The sequence below is a fragment of the Trichomycterus rosablanca genome, chromosome 4, assembly GCF_030014385.1.
Source record: "Trichomycterus rosablanca isolate fTriRos1 chromosome 4, fTriRos1.hap1, whole genome shotgun sequence".
In the NCBI taxonomy this organism is placed as follows: domain Eukaryota; kingdom Metazoa; phylum Chordata; class Actinopteri; order Siluriformes; family Trichomycteridae; genus Trichomycterus; species Trichomycterus rosablanca.
In genome coordinates this window covers 27,022,589-27,037,423 of record NC_085991.1, presented here as the reverse complement: position 1 = coordinate 27,037,423, position 14,835 = coordinate 27,022,589, and the positions used below count along the sequence as shown (strand labels likewise).

The window sequence follows — 14,835 nt, the reverse complement described above, 5'->3', positions numbered from 1 at the left end:
CAGTACCCTTCATGATGCAGCTTTCTTATTTTTATCTGGGTTTGGGACCGGCACTAAGAGCACACTGACAAGTACGCCTTCTAATGCAAGTCTGTTTTGACCACCAACCACCCCCCTTCCCCCTTTTCCTGCACACAAGCCAATCGTGTCCATGCAGGCGATCAACTGCCTGATAGCATGGGGTTTAAATCTTAACAGTAGTGGTCTAGCATACATTGCCTCTGTGCAAACTCAGTGCACACCTCCCTATTATTACTATTGTTAACGATTGAAATAATTAAAAATCTATTAAATCCTTGATGCTAGTGGTTTGAAAAACATTAACGATTAGTTACTCATATTAACTATATATTGGTTACCATGACAGCACTGGTGTATGATAATGAAATGAAATTGTGCTCTCCACTTTACTCAGTCCTCTCACCAGATTATTTAACATGTACTCATAGTAATTTGATGCCATCCCAAATCTGTTTTTTTTTCTATGTGCAGATCATTATTGCTGTAAGCCAGCTAATTGCAGATGTGGCACTGACAGGTAGTTCACGCTTTCAGGAGTCACTTTCCATCATCAACAACTTTGCCAACAGCGACAAGGCCATGAAGGTGCAGTTCAGTTTTTTGATCTGGATATCATTTGACGTAAAGAGTTATTGATTACGACATTTTGAAGTTGTGTTTTCATATGGTCAGGAATTTCTGCACACCCTTTTCACCCTCTCCATGTTTTATTATGTTACAGATTCATTCTAAAATAGATTGAGTTCTTTTTTGCCTCACACATCTACACACAATCACCAACAATTACGAAGTGAAAACAGGGTTTAGAACATATGCAATTTTATTTTACTGACAAAAATCGTTTATTTAGGGGTTACATATCTGTACACACCCTTAGCCTAATACTTAGTTGATGCACCTTTGGCAGCAATTACAGCTTCAAGGCGTCTTGGGAAAGAAGCTACGAGCTTGGCACACTTGTTTCTGGTAATGTAATAAAACATGGAGATAGTGAAAGGGGTGTGCAGACTTTCCGGATTGACTGTATTTGTAATATACAATGTTTGGGAAAAAGGTGGGGAAAAAAATCAAGTCGCACTTACAAAGATAGTAATACCAATGTGTGTGTGTGTGTTTAGAGTACTCAATTTCCTGCAGAAGTGAAAAGCCTTACGAAGCGTATCCGTACCGTCCTGATGGCCACAGCTCAGATGCGGGAGCATGAGAAGGACCCAGAGATGCTTCTGGATCTGCAGTACAGCCTGGCCCGCTCTTATGCCAGCACACCTGAACTCAGGCGCACTTGGCTGGACAGCATGGCACGAGCTCACCTCAAAAACGGAGACACCTCAGAGGTACACGGAATAATCAGTCTTTTGAAAAAATGCACAATATGCGAGGGATCTTGAAAACGTTTCAGCACTTTTATAATTTGGTTGGAAACGGTGAGGGTGGGAGGAGTAGTAATTGGTCGTGGGTGAGAGAGCTTATAGGCCGGATTTCTCCACCTTTTTGGACGCTCAGAGAAGCTTTAATGAGAAGAAGATTTTCATGTGATGATGATGTGAAAGCAGCGGTGCATCAGTGGCTATGTGCTCAACCAAAAACTATTTTTACTGATGGCATTAAAAAGTTGGTACAACGCTGGGGAAAATGCATCATAAAGGAAGGCGACTATATAGAAAAGTGATGTCATTTGTTTTTAAAATTCTTAATAGACTAGTTTTTAAAGTGCGTAAACATTTTGAGCAACCCTCATATTTTGCTAAATGGTTTCAAAATGGGATAAAAACCACTGTAACAAAAAAAAAGTGCTGCATATTGATTGGTTAAAACTACTTTAAATGGGTTCCATGTAAGACACAAGGAAGCACTGCACAGAAAACACAGGTTTTCATTAATGTAGTACTTCAACTGAACAAACCATTTGGGTTCATCTGTGTTTGATATAAGGTGGATTCAGAAAGTATTCAGATCCCTTGACTTTTTGCCTACTTAACTGTGTTGTGGATTTGTAATTGTATAAATAGAATTGCCATTTTTACCCATCAATCCACTTATTCTATTAAAATCTCTTGTTCACAAAAGCATTCAAACCCTTTGCTGTGGCACTTCAAATTGTGATCAATTATTTCCTATTTGCTTTGTTTTGAGATCTGTGTAGAACTTCAATGGGATCCACCTGTTACAGTTTAAATTGTTTAGAAAGGTATCTGGGCAAAATAATCTTCTTCAGAGTGTGCACAAGCTCAGACTGTGGCAACAGTTCACCTTTTAACATGACAGTTATACTTTTTATGAGGAAGTCTCCGAATGTCCTGGAAATGTCCACTTAAAGCCCAGACATAAACCCTATTCAATATCAGCGTAGAGACCTGAGAATAACAGCTTACAGATGCTGACCATACAATCTGACAGAGCTTGAAAGGATCTGCAATGAAGAATAGAATAAACTGCTCAAAGCAAGGTGTAAAAAGCTTGTAGAGGCGTATCCAAAAAGACTTGCAGCTGTAATGCTGCTGAGGGGCTTCTACAAAGGATCGAATAAAGGATCTGGATACTTTTGTAAACAAGAGTTTTCATTTGTTTTTCGAAAAACTCCAAAAACATGTTCTTACCCAATTATTAGTCAGCAAGAAGGTCCTGGGTTCAATCCCCAGGTGGGGCAGTCCGGGTCCTTTCTGTGTGGAGTTTGCATGTTCTCCCCGTGTCCGTGTGGGTTTCCTCCGGGTGCTCCGGTGTCCTCCCACAATCCAAAGACATGCAAGTGAGGTGAATTGGTGATACAAAATTGTCCATGACTGTGTTCGATATAACCTTGTGAATTGATGAACCTTGTGTAATGAGTAACTACCGTTTCTGTCATGAATGTAAGTGTAAAACATGACGTTACAATCCTAATAAACAAACAAACAAAAACCTAGTCTTCTGCCTACATAAGCAGCTGCCTAAGTAGAGAGGATTCTAATAAGACATTGACTTATGAACCAGGTTATTCAGACACACTACTTAGGCAGCGATTACCGCGATAACACAGTTAGCCTAAGGTCATTCAAACCAATGGGCTGAGGTGGCACAACCTGCTAGCATTCCAGCTAACATCTCCCTTCATGTACCAAAAACAGTTAAACTGTCACTGACAAGCTCGAATTTGCAAATAAACGACACTTGTGCACCTTCATAGAAATTAAAAATTAATATTTACATTTGAAAAGAATGTTTCTCCACATTCGTCCCCCATATTTGTCATTTTTTTGTGCCTTCACCATTAAGGAAGCATCGGATGCGCCCTCGTTATTTAGTCAAACTATTGCTTTGAAATAAGGCACCTCATAGGGCAGCATTTTAAGGCATCTAAGAATTCGAACAGCCTTCTTCTGGGGAGCGGCAAAGTGGGTCGCCTCACAGCAAGAAGGTCCTGGGTTTGATCCCCAGGTGAGGCGGTTCGGGTCCTTTCTGTGTGGAGTTTGCATGTTCTCCCCGTGTCCGCGTGGGTTTACTCGGGATGCTCTGGTTTCCTCCCACAGTCCAAAGACATGCAAGTGAGGTGAATTGGGGATACTAAATTGTCCAAGACTGTGTTCGATATAACCTTGTGAACTGATGAATCTTAGTGTAACGAGTAACTACCGTTCCTGTCATGAATGTAACCAAAGTGTGTAAAACATGACGTTAAAATTGTAATAAACAAACAAACAAACAATCTGGGGAGTGTGTAGAATAACATAAAATGCTGTCTATGTAGAGAGCTCTCTAGGTTTCCAACCAGACCCTATGGTCAATTTTAATAGCTCCATTTGGCCTGACTGCAAGTCTTTGGGTGTGTAGTAGGAAACTGGAGCACCTAGAGAATACCATATTATTACTTGTCAAGTCAGTTAAATAGTTTCTTCAGTCTTCTTTTTCAAAGTTGCTCTGAAAAGCTGCATGCAAATTAAATCTTTAATTTTAATATGATCTGATGAAGAATGTTTCTAATGTGATCCAATATCCTGGGCTTTATTCTGTTGAGTGAGTTTTGGGTAACATGATAAGCATAGAAACATTACCAGAAATAAGAATGCTTATGAAAAAAAATTAAAAGAAAGCATATTCACCATAGGGATTAGTGACTAGCTAGCTCTGGAATCCAACAGTGAATTTCTTAGGCAAGGGTCAAAAAAGAAAGTAGTTTATCTTTCTTTTAGACTCACATTTCTTAGTGGAAAAAATAATAGACTTCATAAGAGGTAAAAATGGTCATATTGTTTCTTTTTTCTGTTTTTATATTTGTTCCAAGAACCAGAAAAACAGTTCCACCGTTAATAAGAAGTTGCTGGAACACAGGTGCTTATGTCCACAATGAAAAAAGCAAGCTTTACATGTCCATGGACCTGAAGGCTTCCATGCAGGAAATAAGCTCCTGCTTATTCAGCATCATGTGATTATGAGCTTGGACTTCCTTCATACATGACTCTAAGCTTAATGTGATGTGAAGATTGCTTGACTGCGAGCAGTGTCTCCTGTGTTATGTGTTTCATGTATTTCATAATGAGTACAGTTAAACAAGCACTGTTTATGTGGAAACAATAGCAACAGTAATCAGTCATAATCGTTCTTAAATAAATTAGGAGGCCACGTTGCAGCGTGCAGTGACATTATGTGGCTCAGTGGGTAGCACTGTCACCTCACAGCAAAAAGGTCCTGGGTGCGATTTCCAGGTGGAGCGGTCCGGGTCCTTTCTGTGTGGAGTTTGCATGTTCTCCCCGTGTCTGCATGGGTTTCCTCCCACAGTCCAAAGACATGCAAGTGAGGTGAATTGAAGATACAAAATTGTCCATGACTGTGTTTGACATTAAACTAGAACTGATGAATCTTGTGTAACCAGTAACTACCTGTCCTGTCATGAATGTAACCATAGTGTGTAAACCATGACGTTAAAATCCTAATAAATAAATACATACCTGTACATAAATGACAATGTAGAACTACATTACTAATGCAATTATCCAAGTTCAGTATTTGACACATCCAAACACAGAAATCATTTGTTGATGTATGAGCCCTTGTTGTGTCAGATTAATTAAACTTCCCGAAGTGTAGCTGTTTTCAAACATTCTCCATTCTTTCACAAGATTAACTGTAGTTGTGCAATCTTTTGTATCCTCAGGCAGCCATGTGTTACGTCCACATTGCAGCTTTGGTGGCAGAATACTTGTACAGGAAAAGTAAGTTTTCCTTTTTTTCCTATTAATAAAGCACATCTGTAAATACTTTCACATGAACTAACTGTTAGATCCTAATGGGCTCAGATCTAGTAAAAATGCATTTCTGGAGAAATTCTTTGTAAAAGTTATTGATGAGTGCAAATTCATCATGTTTTATTAGGGGTGTGTTCACTACACTCTTTTGCTGGGGTGAAAGTACACTGCATTGCTTCACTTTAAATCCTTTTTTTTCTGCCACACATAACTGTGAAGTATGTAACATATTTACTCTGGCTGTAGTGTCTTGTTTTCTTCTTTCGGTTCCTCCTATGACGTCACAACAAGGTATCTTGTCTACGTAGTAGACTTGGCACAGTTTTTACTGAATGCCCTTCCTGATGCAACCCTCCTATTTTTATCTGGGCTTGGGATCGGTACAGCTAGTCTGTTTTAGCCAACAAACATCACTGAGATTTGAACTCCAGATCTCAGCAGCAGTGGGCTAGCGTAGTTTACCGCAGCAGCACCACCTGAGCACTAGTTGTATTATCTTACACTGTACAGAGATGGGGACTTCAGACTCGACTCGGACTTGTTTCAAATGACACAGACTAGACTCATGACTCGCAAACAAATGACTCGTACACAACAAGAGTCCCTAGAGTCAGCATTAATTTAACATTAGTTACGTGTGACAATTATATATACACTGTGTTCCAAATTATTATGCAAATAATATTTTCTCAGATTTTCCAAATTACCTATATGAATTGCAGTCATTGTAATTTTCCAGTCATCAACTATTAGAGTACAATTGAAAGGTTTTTGAACAAACTGCCAATGATAACAGTATATTTTAAAAAAAATAAAACACTCAAAATGCACTCAAAATGCATGTTCCAAATTATTATGCACAGCAGAGTTTTCAACCTTTTCATTTTTATAAAGAACAAAAAAAATGGTCATTTGTGAAATTATAAGCATTAGCAGGTTATTACAAACTGAAATCAAACAGTTTTCAAGTCAAAACTTTATTCTAGGTGATGTTACATTTGCACATAGGACCCCTTGTTCGAAAGGAGCTTCTGAACTCTCTCGTCCATTGAATTTGTCAGGTTTTGGATGGTATCTGCTTCAATTGTTTTGCATGAGGACAGAATACCCTCCCAGAGCTGTTGCTTAGATGTGAACTGCCTCCCGCCATCATAGACACTCCTTTTGATGATGCTCCAGAGGTTCTCAATGGGGTTGAGGTCAGGGGAGCATGGGGGCCACACCATAAGTTTGTCCCCTTTTATGCCCATAGCAGCCAGAGATGCAGATGTGTTCTTTGCAGCATGAGACGGTGCATTATCATGCATGAAAATGATCTTGCTGCGGATCCTAAAGGGGCCGACAATCTCTCTCCCCATGATTCCAGCCCAAAACATTACTCCACCTCCTCCTTGTTGGCGCCGTAGCCTTGTTTGCATGGGGTGTCCATCAACCAGCCATCCTCCACTCCATCCATCTGGACCATCTAGCGTTGCACGGCACTCATCGGTGAACAAAACAGTTTTGAAGTCAGTCTTCATGTATTGTTTGGCCCACTGGAGCCGTTTCTGCTTGTGTGCAGTGGATAGAGGAGGTCGACAGGATGGTTTACGCACAGCTGCAAACCTCTGAAGGACCCTGCATCTTGTTGTTCGGGGGACGTTGGAGGCACCAGCAGTTTCAAAAACTTGTCTGCTGCTATGACAAGGCATTTTTGCAGCTGCTCTTTTAACCTGACGTAATTGCCTGTTGGAAAGAGTCCTCAATTTTCCCTTATCAGCACGCACACGTGTGTGCTCTGAATCAGCTACATACTTCTTGATTGTGCGATGATCACGATGAAGTGTCTTGGCAATGTTGATTGTAGTCATGCCTTGACCTAAACACTCCACAATTTGTTGCTTCTCAGCAGCCGACACATCCTTTTTCTTTCCCATTTTGGCTGAAAATGTAGGCTGCTTAATAATGTGGGACAGCCTTCTTAAGTAGTCTTGCCTTTAATTGGACACACCTGCCAAACTAATTAGCACAGGTGTCTGCAATTGCTTTCAGTGATATAAAGAGCCCTGACACACATCACCATCAATGAGTTTAACTGACAAACAAAAAAATTCTTACCTTATCACTCCTAAACACTTTTTGCATAATAATTTGGAACACAGTGTATATATCTTATTATTATTATTATTATTATAAATATTCTGCTCTCCAATAACGTTCCAGCCGTCTTAACCCACAGCGCACGCAATGGGTAAATGTTACAGCCAGCTTCCGGCGTAGTGATAAAGTGTTGCTCCCTACTCCCTACACAGTTTGAGGTTCACTTTATTTAAACATTTTCATTACCTTTGGATTGGAATCTCACTTAAATTGGTGGAATATCCTACATAGTGCACTTCACAGCTTGCAACTTGCTTTCTGAACCAATCAGACCTTCTGATTTGAATTTTTAGTAAGAAATGCTGTTATTTGCATTTATTCAGTTTGCGTCACACAGACGATGTGTTAATGAAACGCTTGATTGTCTTTCTATCGAGTTAGTGTTTTACTTCACAACCGGGAAAAGTTTGGAGGTTTTTAATTATAAGCACATTTACAAAATAACGGATTATATTCCTAATGGCACAACACACGGTTATAAATGTAACAGCATCTGAAAGAACATAAGCTAAGGTAAGCAGTGGTTATGTTTTTTTTTGCTGTGTTTTGGTTACTTCACTTGGACTCTTGCCTAAAGACTCGTGACTTGACTTGGACTCGTCTAAAGACTTGTGACTTGACTTGGACTCTAGTCTAAAGACTTGTGACTTGATGCAGACTCTAGTCTCAAGACTTATGACTTAACTTGGACTCTAGTCTAAAGACTCGTGACTTGACTCGGACTCTAGCCTAAAGACTCTTGACTTGACTCGGACTCTAGCCTAAAGACTCGTGACTTGACTCGGACTCTAATCTAAAGACTTGTGACTTGGCTTGGACTCTAGCCTAAAGACTCGTGACTTGACTCGGACTCTAATCTAAAGACTTGTGACTTGACTCGGACTCTAGCCTAAAGACTCGTGACTTGACTTGGACTCCAGCCTAAAGACTCGTGACTTGACTCAAACTCTAGCCTAAAGACTCTTGACTTGACTTGGACTCCAGCCTAAAGACTCGTGACTTGACTCGGACTCTAGCCTAAAGACTCATGACTTGACTCGGACTCTAGCCTAAAGACTTGTGACTTGACTCGGACTCTAGCCTAAAGACTCGTGACTTGACTCGGACTCTAGCCTAAAGACTTTTGACTTGACTTGGACTCTAGCCTAAAGACTCGTGACTTGACTTGGACTCGTCTAAAGACTTGTGACTTGACTTGGACTCTAGTCTAAAGACTTGTGACTTGATGCAGACTCTAGTCTCAAGACTTATGACTTAACTTGGACTCTAGTCTAAAGACTCGTGACTTGACTCGGACTCTAGCCTAAAGACTCTTGACTTGACTCGGACTCTAGCCTAAAGACTCGTGACTTGACTTGGACTCTAATCTAAAGACTTGTGACTTGACTCGGACTCTAGCCTAAAAACTCGTGACTTGACTCGGACTCTAATCTAAAGACTTGTGACTTGGCTTGGACTCTAGCCTAAATACTCGTGACTTGACTCGGACTCTAATCTAAAGACTTGTGACTTGACTCGGACTCTAGCCTAAAGACTCGTGACTTGACTTGGACTCTAGCCTAAAGACTCGTGACTTGACTCAAACTCTAGCCTAAAGACTCTTGACTTGACTTGGACTCCAGCCTAAAGACTCGTGACTTGACTCGGACTCTAGCCTAAAGACTCATGACTTGACTCGGACTCTAGCCTAAAGACCTGTGACTTGACTCGGACTCTAGCCTAAAGACTCGTGACTTGACTCGGACTCTAGCCTAAAGACTCATGACTTGACTCGGACTCTAGCCTAAAGACTTTTGACTTGACTTGGACTCTAGCCTAAAGACTCGTGACTTGACTTGGACTCTAATCTAAAGACTTGTGACTTGACTCGGACTCTAGCCTAAAGACTCGTGACTTGACTCGGACTCTAATCTAAAGACTTGTGACTTGACTCGGACTCTAGCCTAAAGACTCGTGACTTGACTTGGACTCTAGCCTAAAGACTCGTGACTTGACTCAAACTCTAGCCTAAAGACTCTTGACTTGACTTGGACTCTAGCCTAAAGACTCGTGACTTGACTCGGACTCTAGCCTAAAGACTTGTGACTTGACTCGGACTCTAGCCTAAAGACTCGTGACTTGACTCGGACTCTAGCCTAAAGACTCGTGACTTGACTCGGACTCTAGCCTAAAGACTCGTGACTTGACTCGGACTCTAGCCTAAATACTTGTGACTTGACTCGGACTCTAGCCTAAAGACTCGTGACTTGACTCGGACTCTAGCCTAAAGACTCGTGACTTGACTCGGACTCTAGCCTAAAGACTCATGACTTGACTCGGACTCTAGCCTAAAGACTTGTGACTTGACTCAGACTCTAGCCTAAAGACTCGTGACTTGACTCGGACTCTAGCCTAAAGACTCATGACTTGACTCGGACTCTAGCCTAAAGACTCTTGACTTGACTTGGACTCTAGCCTAAAGACTCGTGACTTGACTTGGACTCTAGCCTAAAGACTTTTGACTTGACTCGGACTCTAGCCTAAAGGCTTGTGACTTTACTCGGACTTTAGCCTAAAGACTTTTGACTTGACTCGGACTCTAGCCTAAAGACTCGTGACTTGACTTGGACTTTAGCCTAAAGACTTTTGACTTGACTCGGACTCTAGCCTAAAGACTCGTGACTTGACTCGGACTTTAGCCTAAAGACTTTTGACTTGACTCGGACTCTAGCCTAAAGACTCGTGACTTGACTCGGACTCTAGCCTAAAGACTTGTGACTTGACTCGGACTCTAGCCTAAAGACTCATGACTTGACTCGGACTTTAGCCTAAAGACTTTTGACTTGACTCGGACTCTAGCCTAAAGACTCGTGACTTGACTCGGACTCTAGCCTAAAGACTAGTATTTTGTGAATATCTCTGACACTGTATGGCCAAAATTACCTAAACACTTGATCACTAGCTTGTTTGACTACTCACTTGGAAACCATGGGCGGTATTAACAGGCTTTACATCCAATTTTGCACTTTGTCTGTAAGAGTTTGTCAGACTGGCTTTGTAGATTGGGGCACTGTCATGCTGGGACAGATGAAGGTGGAAGCATATTGTTTATCATTTAACAATAAGCATGGGTAAAACACCTGAACCTAATCATTTGAAGGGGTGTCCATATACCTATACATGTATCTTGCCACATAGTGTAATTACTTCTAGGAGGCATCTGGATGGGGCAACGGTAAATTACGCTAGACCACTCCTGCCATGTAGGGGGTGGACAAGATACTGCGATGGATCGGTGTTCTATTCAGGGTGTGTTACTGGATAGCACCCAGTGATGTCAGGGAAATCAGACTTACTGCAACACCAACCCGTGTTGCCACTCTCCATTTTCACAATCATTCACACACACAAAAAAAAACAAAAATCCCGAGTTAACTGACAAAGAAAAGGCGGGATCACTATCAGTATTAATATTTACAAATTGCAATATTTTAAAAAAATTATAATGTCTTTCAAGCCCAGAGAGTGTCCTGTCTAATCTAATTTGCTATCACTATTGCAATCATGATGCCATGAGAAAATCAGATTTTAAACTGTTTACACAACTATTGACACATGTATTTCTGCAATCTATCACAACAATTACCAAAAAACGGAAGTAAAATGCACGCATAACAACAAACGTGATGTCATGTTCTTGCACTCAAGAAATTGTAAGTAAGTAAAGCGGTAAATGTACAGTAGCCATATAAATGGCCAGCAACAACCATAGGTCATTATTTAGTAGTGGTATGTTTTGTCATTCCTTATTTCTGACTGTAGACCATAAAATTGCATGCAGATTTTAACTGATTGAGTGCAAATTAAAAATCCCTAAATCCCAATGAGTGGCAACACTGACACCAACCAGGATAAAGTGGTGGTAAATATTTCTATCAAGGCAGAAGCATTTATACCTGTTTAATATGTGGCTGCCATGTATTTTAAACCACCTACTGACGCGATCAGATGGAATTTAAACATGTCATTTTTATGCATTTTTACATTGATTATTCTATTCGAATGTAGTCCTGATACTCATAACACAGAAGTGACTCAGTTTAATGAAGATGAAAGATTTGGGGTAAAGCTGTTGTTTTTGGCTTAAGCTCACTGCTCATTGTACATTCAATTCAATTCCTTTTCTTGCCTCTGTGTTTTTTTTAAAGCCACAACCCTGACACATGTGATTTACACGTGCTTGGTAGAAGTCGTTTTATCCGGGATGTTTTACATCCGTGTTAACAACAGCTGTGCTTAAACTCGTTACATCGAAAACGTTAACATGCGCATGTGAGCAATTTGATGCTGCACCCCAAGCAACATTCTGTCTACTAAACAACATGTAGCAACACTACAATAGGTATTGTACTGATCTGCAACAGTGTTGTAAAACACTGTTTTGTGTGAAAAACCCTGTTTTTATTGTATTTGTTACTAATTGCTCATTGTTTACATTAAAGGTTTTTACCTACCCTTATTTACACCAGATTTACATGGTTCTTCAGTCATGTACTCTCATTTAAAAATGATACCTGGCTCTTAAAGACTTCATTATAGTGGGTTACCAGGACAATATATTCACATAAGACAAGTTAACATTTTTTGAATTGGCAGAGCCATTGCAAAGCCATGTTTTAAACAAATAAGGGTCACTAGCTGGGTTTTGTATTGGTTTGTATTAAGTAGAAATAATATTTTTTGTAATTGGACAATCAGATTTTCACTAGTCATTCTTACATGCCTGATCTAGGTGTGGTTGTAGTTGCTTTTTCACTTCCTTATGGTATATTAAATGCTGCCTTATTTTAATTTGTTTTCTAGACACATTAATGTAGCTGGTTATTTACACTGGTTATTTCCACACACTGTTTTATAGATGAACTGAAATGTGCAACTGGACACAATAGCAAGCCATGTTGTTTTGTAAAATGCAGTAAAACAAGAATCTGTAATTTGTTCATTCTCTTGAAGCTTAATTTAACTGACAAAGGTACACAAAAGATTTTAAATGTTTTTAGTGACCAATTTGATTGTACTTTGTAAATATAAACATCTTTTTACATTTGATTCCTGCAAAACATTCAAAAAATGGGACAAGGCCAAAATAAAAGTAAAAAGTTACAGAATACAGAATATCAACGTTGTGCAAAATTTCCCAATAAGCTGCTGAATTGATAACAGGTGAGAGTATCATGATTGATATAAAAGACACCTCAGTTTTTCCAAGCAAAGATGGGTTCTCTGGAGATGGACATGTAGTCTTGAGATTGTCCATGCTTTTACAAAATTTTGGTTCTTACATCCATGGACAATTGTTTGCTTTTCTTTCTCTTCTCCATTCTAAGTGTGATACATACAGGCACAAAAAGTCTCTTTATACTAATCTAGATTGTAAGCATGTTACTTGCCACAGGTGAGTTTAACTACAAATTACATGAGCACCACATCCAGTTATGTCCTTAATTTTTTGTGTTAATAATTTTCTTTAATCCATTTCAGAGTTCTCTGTGGAATTATATAACATCTCACCTTTTTTTGTGTTGTTCTAATACAAACAAAAACAACTCGTAAATACCAAAGTATTCGCAACCAGAGTAATTGCAACAACTTTTTGGAAGAAGTTGTGCATTTTCTGAGAAACAAAAAGGCAGTTATGTCAGTATCTTTGGCGGTATTCAGCTAATACAATTAAGTTAGTCAGTAAATACCCTTTGTTTGCCCAAGGTAATTTTACACCAGTTCGTGTAAACGGATATGTGTGGTCTTTGTACAATTGTTTTACAAATGCAAATATTCAAACAAAGGGGTAAATATTCTAGATGTTTTTTCAAACTACACACCATAGCTGCTAATTTCAATGTTATATTAAAAAATACATGGGATGATAGCTTGTGGTTTTGAAATGTATAATGCATGCTGTGTTATTGTTTAAGGTCTATTTTTAAGGCTTAGAAGAAGAACATGGCAGCAGCCACATTTTTGCATAACTAGAAAACGGATCAGGTTCAGTTAGCAGGAGTCAAATAATCTTTTTCTGTGTAAGAGACATGCAAAGTCAACCAGATGTTTCATATAGTACTTGTACCTACGTAATAAGATTATTAAACATAGTTAACTTGAAATGAGCCTTTGAGACTGTTCTTTTAAATTAAATATCTACAAATCCAATTAGAGAAGGTAGACCATCAATGGTTAAATAGTTTACAATTAGCAGTTTGTCTTGTGCAATGTTTTACTACAATCTAATTCTTTTTCTTGATCTTACAGAACTGTTTCCCAGTGGCCTGGCAGCATTTAAAAAGATTACCTTCAACATCGATGAGGAAGCTGCCATGAAGGAAGACTTAGGCATGCAAGATGTTTACTACAGTGAGGTAAACCCAAATGCAGAACCTTTTTGCAGCATGCTGAATGTTTATTGAAAGCTAAAGTAATACACAGAACGAAAAAAGGAAGTAAAAATAATTTGCACTCTAATCTGAGGTTTGATTTAAACCAACATTAAAGCGTTACAATAGTCCAGATATTATAGTAATATATTATAGTAATAGAAAATTCCCTCTTAAACGAGTATTACGATTATAATGCTTGTTTCTTAGGGACAGATTAGACATTACGGGCTTATAAGTTACAATTATTTACAACCCCAAATCAGAAAAAGTTGGGACAATATGGAAAATGCAAAAAAAAATAGAAATGCAGTGTTCCTTACATTTACTTTGACTTTTATTTGATTGCAGACAGTTTGAAACCCAAGGTATTTCATGTTTTGTCTAGTCAACTTCATGCACAAATGCCACTTAAAACTTTACTGTGCAAAAAAGAAGCTTTATGTTAACCATGTCCAGAAGCGACGTCGACTTCTCTGGGCTCTGAGGCATCTAGGATGGACCATCACACAGTGGAAACGTGTATTGTGGTCAGATGAATCAGCATTCAGGTCTTTTTTGGACAAAGTGGACACCGTGTGCTCCGGACCAAAGACGAAAAGGACCATCCAGACTGTTATCAGCAACAAGTCCAAAAGCCAGGGTCTGTCATGGTATGGGGCTGTGTCAGTGCTCTTGGCAAAGGTCATTTACACTTCTGTGATGGCAGCATTAATGCAGAAAAGTACATTGAGATCTTAGAGCAAAATATGCTGCCTTCAAGACATCATCATTTCCAGAAACGGGTATTAGACTTGCCTGTCTGCAGTCCTGACCTGTCCCCAATAGAGAATGTGTGGAGAATTTTGAAACGAAAAATGCCACAATGACGACCCCGTACTGTTGCACATTTTAAGATGTGTTTGCAGGAAGAATGGGACAAAATAAAAGCTGAAACACTAAATCACTTGGTATCCCCAGTGCCAAAACATCTTTTAAGTGTGGTGAAAGGAATGGCAACATTACACAGTGGTAAATGCTTTACTGTCCCAACTTTTTTGGAATGT

At 39.4% G+C, this 14,835-nt stretch overlaps 1 protein-coding gene across 1 annotated transcript in view; it reads left to right on the top strand.

The window, feature by feature from the left end:
* The window catches only part of dock11 (dedicator of cytokinesis 11), a 120,138-nt gene that overhangs the window by 70,775 nt on the left and 34,528 nt on the right, over nt 1–14,835 (top strand). The window contains exons 43-46 of the mRNA XM_062994093.1: nt 493–606; nt 1,140–1,355; nt 5,150–5,207; nt 13,668–13,774. Coding sequence (XP_062850163.1) covers nt 493–606; nt 1,140–1,355; nt 5,150–5,207; nt 13,668–13,774 — 495 coding nt within the window. The remainder of the gene's footprint in view (nt 1–492; nt 607–1,139; nt 1,356–5,149; nt 5,208–13,667; nt 13,775–14,835) is intronic.